This window comes from Anser anser (genome assembly GCF_964211835.1).
Source record: "Anser anser genome assembly, chromosome: 5".
Taxonomy (NCBI): domain Eukaryota; kingdom Metazoa; phylum Chordata; class Aves; order Anseriformes; family Anatidae; genus Anser; species Anser anser.
Genome location: NC_139725.1, coordinates 37,953,050 through 37,965,340, shown reverse-complemented (window position 1 = coordinate 37,965,340; position 12,291 = coordinate 37,953,050). Strand labels below are relative to the sequence as shown.

Sequence of the window (12,291 nt, the reverse complement as noted above, 5' to 3'; positions counted from 1 at the left end):
AAAAAAAACACTTTTTTTTCCCTATGGAATGAGCAAAGATGAGCCTGTCTGGTTGTGAGATGGTAGTGGGAAATATGAACTTGATTCCTGTTGAGAGGAGGATATTGCACTTGCATCCCAGTGTGACCCGCTACCCTTTCTCTGATAAAAATCATAGTAAGATGCCTAGGGAAGAAGAATAGTGGGAAAAACTTGTATGATATTTCACCGATTACTTTTCCAGCCTCCAACTATTTTCAGCTCAGGGGATTTCCTGACATGAATGAATGTGGTTTGTGACTCTTTAATAACCTTCAGTGGATTGTTCTTCCAACTACCCATCCAGTCTCTCCCTGAGCCTGTTTAAATCTTTTCCTTCCACTACATCAGTAGCAACAAACTCCACTGACCTTCTATATGTGGTGGAAAGAATTGGGCCTTTTTCTGTGTTTTGAACCAGGCTCCCAACAGATTAATCTGATACTTTCCAGCCCTTGTGCTGGGAGATACCACATCAGTCACTTCCTAACCCCCTGCTCCATGGCCCTCACAAGTTTCTGGGCCATTATTACACATTCCTTGAATACCGTCTCTGCAGAGTGAAGGCTCTCAATCTGCTTACTTGTCACTAGTGTGAAGTCCTGGCTGCACTCCTCTGGGCCCCTCCTACTTCTAAGGTACCTATTTGAGAAGAGGGGAGAAGTGTTGTGTGCACCATTCAAAGTGCCAGTGAAAAAGGGATTTATACAGTGATATAACGAGGTACTCTTCTCTGGCTCACTGTTTCTTTCACAGCAATCCCGAAACGATTAGTCAAGTGCTGAGCTGAGTTTTGTTAAATTGCCTATGGTAGTCCAAAGGTCTCACTCCTGAGCAGCGCTAAGCACTTCAGAAACCATCATTTAATTCCTGGATTTAAGACTTGTTTTCCCTGTCTGCATCACTTGATGTTGTTTAAGCTGCACTGACTTCAGCTGCCGTTTTATTGCCCAACCCATCAGTCCTGCAAGGGCCACATGCAGTTCCCCACTGACTACTCTTTCCCCCAGTCCCCTGCATATCCTCAGCAAACTTCCTTACCTCACTGCTGTTCCAGATGGTTCACAGCTAGATCGAGCAACACAAGTCCCAGCCGCACAGGTGGGATGTGTCTGTTGTGAGAACTGACCATTTACACCAACTTGCTGATTCCTATCTTGACCTGCCTCAGCTCATCCAGTATTAGCCCTGCTGGGATTGAAGCCAGGTGTTGCAAGCCCCCATTTGATCAGTGCAACTCATCCCTGGTCTTTGTCTCGACTCCTTCATTTCTAGACATACAGGATGATACTATGGAGCAAGCAATGCCTTAGTCACCCAGCGGGCTATAGTCCCCTGTAGGGAGAAGCTGATTTCCCCCATTTTTTATAAATGAGTGTAAACGTGGAGGTGTTTGGTGCACAGAGAGGCAGTGGGACTGTGCAACAGGCAAAAGCAGCAACGGCACATACAAGTGCAAGCTTCGACTTAGCCAAGCGAGTATTTTGAAACAGTGTATTTTACCAGAAAACAGCACACAAACGTAAATGACACCTGAAATTGATGTTGGATTATGGACTAAGCATGCAAATCCACCCACATCTTATTCAGGCGTGACTGATATGCCTCTCCTGGCTGAGTTCTTCAGAAGGGCACCGCCTGGGATCCAGCAGCTGGTGGGCTGGTGCCAACAGGGTGCTCTGGCTGCTGGAAATTTGCCTCCTGCCCCAGGTATCCTGGGATCTGCCGTGCCTGCACTGGGGCTGGATGTCCCTTAAGGGATGTTAAGGCATAGGTAGCTCTGATGACTTTCGGGATGTGAACTCGTGGCTCCCATCCTGGTGTCCCCAGCACATGGCAGCTCCAACATCTCTGCCATTGCCTCTTTTTTCCTTTCCTGCCACCCAGTTTTTCCAGTTGTGGCTGCTGCTGGAAGCGAGCAGTTGAATGAGCACTTGTTGGTGTCCTTGCCCTGTGAGGGGCTGTGCTGAGGGTGTGAACGTGAAGCTTCACCACCCTCTTGGCCTGCCACAGTAAGGTCAAGTTCACTGGAGTACAGAAGAGCCTCTTGCTCCCCGAAGAGCAGCAGCCTGCTGCTGCTCATCTGAAAAACACGGGGGGCGGGGAGGGGTTGAAAAAAGAGGGCATCCTGGTCATGGTTTCCAGTTGCGTCAGGGCTGTGAGCTCCCTCGCTTTCCTGCTGATGCATGTGTGGATACAGTTATCCGCTCCCATTTCATGTTCTGTCTCTAGAGAAATCACAGGCTCCAAGTGAAAAATGGAAAAATTGTAACCAAGGAGTCCTGCTGAGGAGATGCAGAGAAATACAGGTGATCTGTCCCAGATGATTTGTGCTACCTCTTGCGAAGTACTGCTGTCTGCCTGACCACCAGGAACCACAAGAAAAAAGGGCATCTTCCTCTGGCACATCCCTTGGGGGCTATGTTTGTTCCTGCTTGGGATGTAATGTTTCTTCAGCTAGCATCATTCTTTGCTCTTCACTTCATATGCTGTTCACTTCACATTCTGTTTTCACATGGGCATTTGCTTGAGCCGAAGGGCCCACAGGGGTAAGACTCATGCTGTGGTTATTCATGCCTCTGTATTACGGTACCGTGTGTTTCCCCAGGCTGTGCAAGTCAGGCTATCTCTGTACAGTTGCACAACAGTCCTGAGAAATATATGAAATGTTTTGAGGCTCAGTATTTCTGATTGAAGGTTTTGTGTGTGTTTGTTTTTTAAGAAGCACAAACATGGTCTTTGGTGAAATTTTGTACTTGTTTTTTGGTCTTCGGGAGGAGACAAGATGGACAAGACCACTATAGGTCGAAGATGAAATACATCAAGCAAGCATTGTCAAGACAGCAAAACAAAGTTCCTCAAGCTAACCCATCGCTGAGTTACCATGAGTTATGAACTAAACTTCTGCATCTCTAAGTTAGCAGTGTTTCTCACTGATGGAGGGCTGGCCACTGCTCATTTTCTTGGGGATGCAAAGCTGTTTACTGGAGAGCATGGTTTGGCATCACGGTTTTACCTGAGGGGATTTTTTTTCCTTTCTTTTTTTCTTTTTTTTGTCTTTATTTTCTTTTCAAACCACCAGCTGCTTTTCTTCCATAGCTGCCCCTCTCGAAGGGTGTGAGTGGATGAGTGGAGAGTGTGGCCGGACTGCAATCAAAGAAATATTTTGAGAGCCCTTTCAGAGCTCGTTAAGGAATCTGGGCTGGCTATGAATGCAAGCTTTATGCAGCATTGTTTTGAAGTAGGAGTGAGTCACTAAAAAACAATCTGCACTCTCTCCATGTTCAACTTTGACTTTATTAAGAAAAAGAGAAAGAAAACAAACACAATCCCATTCACTGCAGAAATACACATTGATCCTTTAATCCTCAGGGAAGCGTCGGGAACTGCTTCCTCCTCTAAAGAATCGCTGTATTGACGCAACATTTAACTGTGCAATTACACACGCACATTTTCTCCTGTGCTTTGCATGCAGAGCAGGGCTCTGTGGCTGGAATGCTAATCAGAAAGTGATTGATGCTATCTCACTGCACACACAGCCCCAGTGCAGCCTCCCAGCCAGCCGGCAGCAGCCCTTTGGTTTTGTTACAGCCAAAGGTACTTTCACCAAGAACTGCTGCACAGCTACTAGGAAATGCTCTGTACATGTGTTCGTATGTACGTACATATACGAATGTATATATACCCGTGCATACTTGTTTGCTTCCCAAGATCCTCATTGAATTTGATGATCTCTAAGGTCCCTTCCAACCCAAATCATTCTATGACTCTATTGCTGGCTATAAAGCCCACCAAGTTTTTCTGATACTTCATGTGCGACCTGTTTGGACTTCAGGGGCATGCAGTACTTGGTGAGAAAGCGTTAGCTGTGAAAAAGATGCACCTTTTTCCTGCTTGTTTCCCTCATTTTCCCTCATTGCTGGAGTTGGGGATACTGAAATCAGCCTGCTATCTGGGTGATGCACAATGAAATAAAAAGCATGGTGTGTGCTAGGATTTACAGCTATCTGGCTGTAAATGCAGAGGCTGGTTGAGCCTTAGATGGGAAGAAATTCAGCCCTCTTCCAGCCAGCTTTGAATGTTAATATTTTTGCTGGGTTTAATCTCTTTGCCATTATTTTATTATTAATGGTTTCATCATCAATTCTACTTTCCCACCAGCGTTAGGGATGGATTTTCCATATGGAAAATCCTATTTGTCATCCTATTTGTTATCAGTGACCACAAGCTAGAAAGTGAGTCTTGAAATAACAAGTGGGGCTGTCTCCCCAGGGGCTTGTACAGTGTCCAGGGGTGCCCTTGATTCTCTTCCTCCTCTTTTGGGTCCCTCCTTTCAGGGATGTGTTTTTAATGTGTCCACCACACTGGCTTAAAGGCTTCAGGAAAATGATAAAATAAAATTTAAAAAAAAAATGTTTTTGTTATGTCGTTGAGCAGCATTTGGCTGATGTTATGAGCTCCTGAACTCCCAGTCCCTCTGTTCATGTTCTCATTGTATGTTTCTGAAAGCTTAAGTCAGGGCTAGTAGCGGCTGCTTCTGTTAGTGCAGCAAAAAACAGTCCTTTAGTTTAATTGTATTAGTTCTACCCGCATCCTTTCTTGTGCCTGTTGCTCAGAAAATCTGTTTCTGGTTTTAGCAGGATGCATGCTGGCTGGTGTGCTGGGACAAGAGGGAAGGCAGGAAGGGGAAGAGGATGGGGAGAGGTCCCACAGGAGCAACCTGCTTAATGTGTCTCATTTGTCTTACTAGCACCACTGTATCCCTTCCTGGCACATGTGCCTTCCTGATAAGCCAAATAAGCAGAAGAAAGAGCTGTTCCTCAGAGCTGCCATGGGGTGTGAGTCCTGCCCTGCAATCTTGCTGCTTGTGGGACTCCTCACCACCACCACAACCTCTGTCCCACCCCACCTGTGCAGGGTGCAGCTCCACTCCCAGCAGCATCCATGGATGCAGGCTGTGTTTTTTCCTAGTACAGGGAAGTATCAGCCTCTGGTCTAGATCCACCTAGAGTCTCTGTGTCTCTAGGTGCTGATAAAATCACAGGATATGGCACAGGAGGTGCCACCATGCGAGGCCAAGGCCTATGCCAACTAGATTTTTCTTTAAAAAGCTCAGAAGAGGTCATGGCTTGAATAGCCCTGGAGGTTATTTTCCCTTCTGTCTTCCCCTGGGCTTCTGAGGCCCCTGAGAGGAGTAAAGGCAGAGTCTGACCCTGTTCCTGATGGCAAAGAGGTGGCCAGGTGTCTATATTAATATAAAGACCAAATTTGACACTTTACTCCTTGAAATGCATAAGGAATGGACCCTTCCTCTCCAGAGCTTGTTGAAGGGGTGAAGCTTCCAAGTGAATAATTCACGTGTTCTAACGGAAATATCAGAAGAAAAAAAAAGGGGCGGGGGGGGGGGGGGAGAGAAAAAGAGAGTGAATGGCCTTCTGTGTCGATACAGCAGTTTTATGACCACTGGTTTCATTTTGTATTTCTTAAGCAAGCAAACAAACAGTTGGTTTCCAGGACACGGGTGCATTATCTCCAATTCCAGAGTTTGTCCCTGCCACACAGGACCAGCCTAGCCTGAGGGTGTACCCTCATTACCATCAAGAAATGCTAATAATGCTTAATATGTGGAAAAACATGAAGCACTTACAGAAGGCTGTGGTCATGAAAAGGGATTTTCAGATGAGTTTGAATGCTTCAGGCTTTTCCGGGAAATGTGTTTTTGAGATCTATATTTTACTGGATTCCCCTGAATTCAGAGTCCAGCTGTACAGAATTCCATAAATCCATGAAGGCAAGCCCAGGTTTTTCCAAATGTGTAAAATTTCAAGGTTCTCCTCTCCCTTTCAGAGCAATGAATTATCAGTTGTTTGCTTTCAGCGGAGTACATTAATTAATTACTGGTTTTATAGGGGGATCCTTCACTCATTGCTGGCACTTGCTGTGGTTCTTCTTGGATCTAAAGAGTAAAACATGTTTGTGTTGGCATCTAGGAGTCTGGAAAACCTCAGGAAAAAATAAGACTGGAAAAATAAACGTTTTTTTCTATCTAACAAAAATTTTTGTGATTTTTTTTCCCCACAGAATGAAAGTTTGAAATACAGAAATAAAATTATAACTATATATATAGAGAGAGAGAGAGCCAGCTGGAGCTGCTTCTTTTGAATGTTTTATCTTTTCTATTTTCTTAATAAAGATCCTTTATGTTGCAATGCAAACTACAAATTCCAGACTGCTTGGATAAAAATTTGGGTCGAAAAAGTTGATTTCAGTAGTTTGTGAACTGTTCGGCAGATAATTTTAGATCCGAAAAAGGCAATCTGCTGCACTAAAAATAAAAAGTAACAATCCTATAAATGACTAATTTTGTGGTCCAGGGTAATTAGCAGAACAGCTTGGCAGATGGAATGCAGCAGGTCTAAATTACTGCACTAAGTCCATTAGCAGGAAGATATTATCTAACTTTGTTGTTATTAATGATAATTAATTAATTAAAATATTCATCTGGGAGTTTTGCTGTTGCTATTAACAGGAATGCATGTGTGTGTATATATATATATATATATTTGCTCTTTAATGTTTTTCTCATTTGTTTGCATCCCAATCCTTGGCTATCTTGCTCTGGGACTTTAATAATAACCCCGTTACAGTCTAGAAATTACTCAGACCGCACCTCTGCTTAGCATGGAGGAAGCTTGAGGCTTTTACAATTTGTGCTGCTGGTTGTTCCATGAAAAACATAGGCCGTGGTCTGACAAGGAAAGCAGCAGTAAAAAGCCAGGCAAGAAGCAGCCCTTTATCAGCAGGCACACAGGAAGCACTGCTGTGCATCTTGCAGGTCTTTTTGGAGTCCCATTTGATGAGGTGAGGGCACGTTTGTCTCCAAGTCTGCATGGGCTCGCATGGCTCCAAAATGTTCTCTGATGAATCCAGGTGTTGCTTTGCTAAGATCCAATGTGCTTAAATTTTGATGCCCCAGAGAGAGCATGATGGTCAGGTCGTCTTGTCCCCTCCGTGACACCGGTCTTTGTCAGCCAGGGATTCCCACCCCAAATCTGCATCCTGCTGTAGGCTTTCGGCACACATTTCTCAAAGAATTCGCCTTTGACTAACAGGATTGTCATGATGGAGAAGACTTAATGAGCTGTTTTAGTGGATAATTGCTCTCGCTGTTAAACACAAACCATACTTTTTCCTTTGTTTTCAGCTCGAGTCTCCTGAGATTCAGTCTTCCAGCCCTGGACTTTGTTCCAGCTGTGTTTGCTGAAGTTAAAGCCCTTCAGAGTCTAGTCTTCCCATGTGCCCTTAAAGACTAAGAGGAGTCATTTCCCGTTCTTGTCTTTTAAGAGGATAGTGATAATTTAGGACTTCTTATTGACTCTATTGACTTTTACTAGTTTGTGTTTGGGTTTTTTAGATAACTTACAATTCACTACAGTTAATAATTGTTGTTAACTGGGTCTACATGTAAGGATGTGGCCCCACATCTGTTAAAGATACTAAATTTGGGCCTCTGGTGTACAGTCAAAGTTTTGTCGATTGATCTGTTATATTTAGTGGCTCTTTTTCAGGTGGTGATGTACCTCTGGTGTTTTCGGATCTGATTGTACTCTGAGCTTTGTTCTACCATCCATAATCATCCCGAGTACTTTCTTCACTCCTTAACTTCATTTGATTTCACTGAGAAGTTTCAAGCAGTGAGATAATACTTTGATGAATGAAATTGGGGATTAGATGGGGATTAGATGGATCCTAAAAAGCATTTACTCTCACTTTCCGTGGGAAGATTTCTAAGCTGCATTAAACCAAGAGGGGCTCTTTTCCCCTAATACTCATGGATTTGTATTATACCATGTAATTAACAAGATTAATATTAACATTAATATCTTGATGTCAGTATTTAGGTGAAATGTCATACTGTGGTCATATCTAAGGCCCCCAGGAAAGCATGGGAGCTCTGATAGCCTTCTACATTGTAACTTCAAGGGGGTTGTTCCTCATCCAAGTAAAAGCAGACATGTGCCCAAAACCTCGCAGGATGGAGGTACAACTGTCTTCTGTTTATGATAACTACCCACTTACCTGTATTTCTGTCTGTTTGCAGCATTTTTGCTCCTATATATATCGGGCTGGTGGGAAGTCTCGTCAACACCATGATAGCAATGGTTTGGATCCCTTCACCAGCTAAATCAAAGTCAGAACATGGTGAGGCAGAGCACAGTAAGTATTTACTGCTTCTGATAAATAGCACATAAGTAGGGACAGGGGATTGACTTGATGGCAGGACTGTGCTGAAGGATTTGGGGTTGCATTTATGGGCAAAAAGGTGCACCTCTTTGCTCACACGTCCTCATCCTCTTCATGCCTGTGAGAAAGTACTTACCAAGAGATGAGCTTGGGTCAGATGAGAAGGATTTAGGAATGCTGAAGATGCAATCATCTAATTTATTTTGCATATGAACTGTCCAGAGTTTCAGCTCAGCTTTCCAGATCCCAAAGCTTTACCTCCAAATTCAGTTCTATACCAGAGTTAACTCTTGCACTGATGTTTACCCAGATGATACTACTCCAGTTAGGGTTTTTCCTCTGCATTCCCAGAAAGCATCACTCAGAAAGCCATTGCCTACACTGAGCAGAGCACTGTAACAAGCAACAAGTAATCACCCTGAGTTTCTTGTTCCCTGTGTTTAACTTGTATAAATATAATATTATCCAATATGTCATCTTCCGTAGGTACATCACAGTCTGGCAGCGTGTTCAGCATCAGAGAAATCCTACACCTGATGAAGTTTCCGGGAGTAATGGAAATTTTCTTAGTCAAGGTCTTTTCTGGATTTCCCATAGGTAAATCTCACCCATTACCCATGGTTGTTGATGTATTTAAAATAAGAAGATACACGCGGTAGACCAGGCTGGTCTCAAGTTACTGAAACCACGACGCGTGTGATCGCAGAGGAGTAAGGATTCGGCTCGTACCTCAGTGCTGCATATTTCCAGATGCTCTCAGCTACATAGGGTCAAAAACCTGGAATTAATGGAAAACAGACTGCTTGTCACAGGCCAATTTTTTGACTTTTGGCAAATCACTTAATCACTCTGCCTAATCCCCTGGCTGTAAAGGGATGGTTTTCTCCTCTTGTCTGCCATTTCTATTGAGGCTGGAACCTCTTCAGAGCAGAGGCAGATCATCTGTACCCTGCCAGAAACACTGAGGTCTCTCCTGATTTTACTTAATGATTTTAAGGGGAGGGAATTATGCTTACCCTAACTTTTCCCAGCAATTTAAAGATATTGCTGGACAAGAAACTGTGGTCAGACAGGCTGTTAATTTTTGGCTGTGTGCCAGGGAGCTGCTAGCTTTTTTTTTCCTTCCCTTGCACCTATGTGACAATCCTTGTTCTTCTCTTTGAATATTCTGTGCATTTTTCTCATGCCGTGTTCATAACCCACTGCTATCTCAAACATACCGCAGACAGGCCTGTTCCCCTGCTCCCTTTGAGTCAGTAGCAGTCTTGGCACATTCCATTAAATTCTGATTTGTAAACTGTAAATTCAGTGTACAAATAGAAGTAGGTTTGGCCATGGAGAGCGGCTAAATCAGAAGGGGACAGCATTTCTGGGAATGACCAGGTTCCTCTGTTAGCCTTGCAAAGTCCGACTGGAGCTGCAGAATAACTTGCAGGGAACAAAAGGATTCCTGATTTTTTTTTTCCTTTTCTTTCAGTGTCTACTTGGCATTAGCAGAGACAAATAATGCTAATTGGTCCTATCCCCAGTGCTGGAGATGGAATAGTATCTCCGTGGATTGGTGGCTTGCCCTAAGAGTGTATCTCTTAGGTTCTTATGAAACTAAGCTTTAAAACTGTGTTTAAATAGTGTTTATAAAATGACAGTGTTTCCCAGAACGAGATCGCCAAGTGATGTTTAAGAGGATATTCTTTTTCCAATTTTGGCTCATTTCTCAGCTCAAAGTAGCATTCTTTTCTCTGTTTAAAAACACTACACTGAGACCACATCCATTTGCAATCTGCAATGTAGTTTCCTGTGCACTGTCCTTTTTCTAACAGGCGGGCAAGATGCGCTTTGGTTTAGTCATCGCTGCTGAAATGCAAATGCCTCTGTGTTGTAGAAGACATTCTTTTCCTGTACACAGCAAAAATACATACTAAAACATAATAAACATCTCCTGCCTCAACTGCAAGGGAACTCGTAGGGAAACAGGATGGAAAGTGAAGTTGAGATTTAAGGCAGGACATGGGCCAAGTGTCACTGAGATGGGTAGGAGTGTTTCAGGGGAGCAGGAATGGGATCACTGGAGGCATTCTTGCTGCAAGCAGAGCACTACGGCCAGGAGTGATTAAAATCCTAGTGACTTTGCGGGTCTCTCTTCAGGCCACTGGCCATAGGGTTGCAGCCGAAAGGGAATTTGTCCATCACCTCCTCCTCGGCTGCTCATGGCTGGAGGCTGAGCTCCTGTTGGCCTCATTCACCTTTCCTCTCCCTGCTGCAACTGTATAATTAATTAGATCATTCAAATTACAGACCTTTCTCTATTTACTTTGTAAACAAGTTTGTGATATACACAGGAGAAAATCTTCTGTTCCTTATGGATCTCATTGTTGTCCAAAATTAGCTTGTTTGAGAGAGAAAGAGCCTTCCCAAGAGGGCTGCAAGGTTGGGAACCTCCTCCCTGATTTGCATAAAAGCAGAGACCAGCTCAATGCCTCCTCTGGGAGGAGAGCTGCTGAGGGATGGAGGGGCAGCAGGTCTTTCCAGCACGGCCAAGTTGCCTGCTCAGCTGACCTGGGAAAAGCAAGCATCATTTCGTTGCGGTAGATAAGAGACAGAAAGCCAAACATGTGGATAGAAATGTCAAACATACCTCTTGCTGCTCAGGGATCACCAGGGCTTTGAAAATACTGATAATTAGCTGCTTGTGTGAATCTTTGATTTTTGGGAAGCCTGCTTTCTTCTCACAAAGGCAACCCCTGCAGTCCCCCTGCTACCACCTTGCCATGTAAGGCCAGTATGCCCTCCCAGAGCCAGAGGCTGCATTTATAAATTCCCAGTCTTTATCTTTTTTTTTTAATTATTTTTAAATGCGTTTCACACCCCCGTATCTCCTTGGTGCTCTGCCTCACATTTATCGAGTTTCACAAGCCACTTACCTGCCTTCTGCTGCATGACCATCATTATTCATTGTTCTGGTGCAAGGTTTTCTAAGGAATTCACCCCTTGTTTAGCCCCGTCTTTCCCAAGAAGGTGAAGTTTCTGAGACCCCCTTCGTCACTGAAAGAAGGGAGGACAAGGAGGGGCTCCCTTGTCTGGGCAGTTGTAAGTAACCACGCAGGCATGGGCATGATACCTGTCTGAAGAAAGAGATGTTTGCATCTCCGTGCAATGTGTAAGGCTAAAGAAGGAGAGCAGCTAGCCCCCTGCACAGAAAGAAATGAGCTTGTTTGGAGCAGAAAGATCCAAATCCACCTAAACTCAGCAAGGGACTTCAAAGGGGAGCTTAGCTGCAAGAGCGGGCGCGTTGTACCAGGAAGAAGCGTCAGGTATGTGGGAAGGCCGAATCCCTCCTAGGTGGTACCGCAGCAGGGCAGCTGCACGAAGGCAGTCGCGCCCGCCCCAAGCCAATCTCCCCGCGAGTAAAACCAAGTGTGGTTTTTCTTTCATTTCTTCACGTGTGTCTTTTATAAACATGTGCAACTCTGTTGTCTGTTTTGGATGCTGGGAGTAAATGCTGTGATTTGCATGTTACCCTAAACTGGCTGGGGCTGAGAGGCATTTCAAAGCAATTGAGTACTGACAGGCGCTCCCCACCGAGGGGTGTGGCAAAGCCATAAATCTTCACATGCACCCAGCACCTTCTCCAAACCTCTGGGGACCAACACCAGCCAGGCAGTAAGGGAGGAGGAGTTGTCCCCAGAAAGCTCTGGGGCTCAGGAAAGCTTTGTGGCAGGGCCTGGGGTGGGAGGGTGTTGGTTCCTCACGAGCTGGGGAGCTCAGAGTGAGGCCTTCCTTGATGAAGATGCACCACTGGTACCAGCAGTGCTGTGCTGTTGGACACAGGGGAATTGGGCTGATTTGTTCAGGTGTGAGCCCTCCCATCCAAAAGCAGAGCCTGGGGCAGGTCAGATCATGACATCATGTAAGTGACTGTTTCCCCATCGTCTCACCAGCACCCAAAGCCCTTGGTTTGAGTTTTCCAGTTGGGTGAATTTCACAGGAAAAGTGCGGTCCCTGTCTGAATGGGACCCATAAGGAAAATCC

At 44.7% G+C, this 12,291-nt stretch overlaps 1 protein-coding gene across 1 annotated transcript in view; it reads left to right on the top strand.

Annotated features, from left to right (window-relative positions):
- SLC67A1 (solute carrier family 67 member 1) overlaps window positions 1–12,291 on the top strand; it is a 64,499-nt gene that overhangs the window by 33,327 nt on the left and 18,881 nt on the right. The window contains exons 6-7 of the mRNA XM_083838804.1: window positions 8,120–8,235; window positions 8,749–8,859. Of these exons, the coding sequence (XP_083694930.1) occupies window positions 8,120–8,235; window positions 8,749–8,859 (227 nt within the window). The remainder of the gene's footprint in view (window positions 1–8,119; window positions 8,236–8,748; window positions 8,860–12,291) is intronic.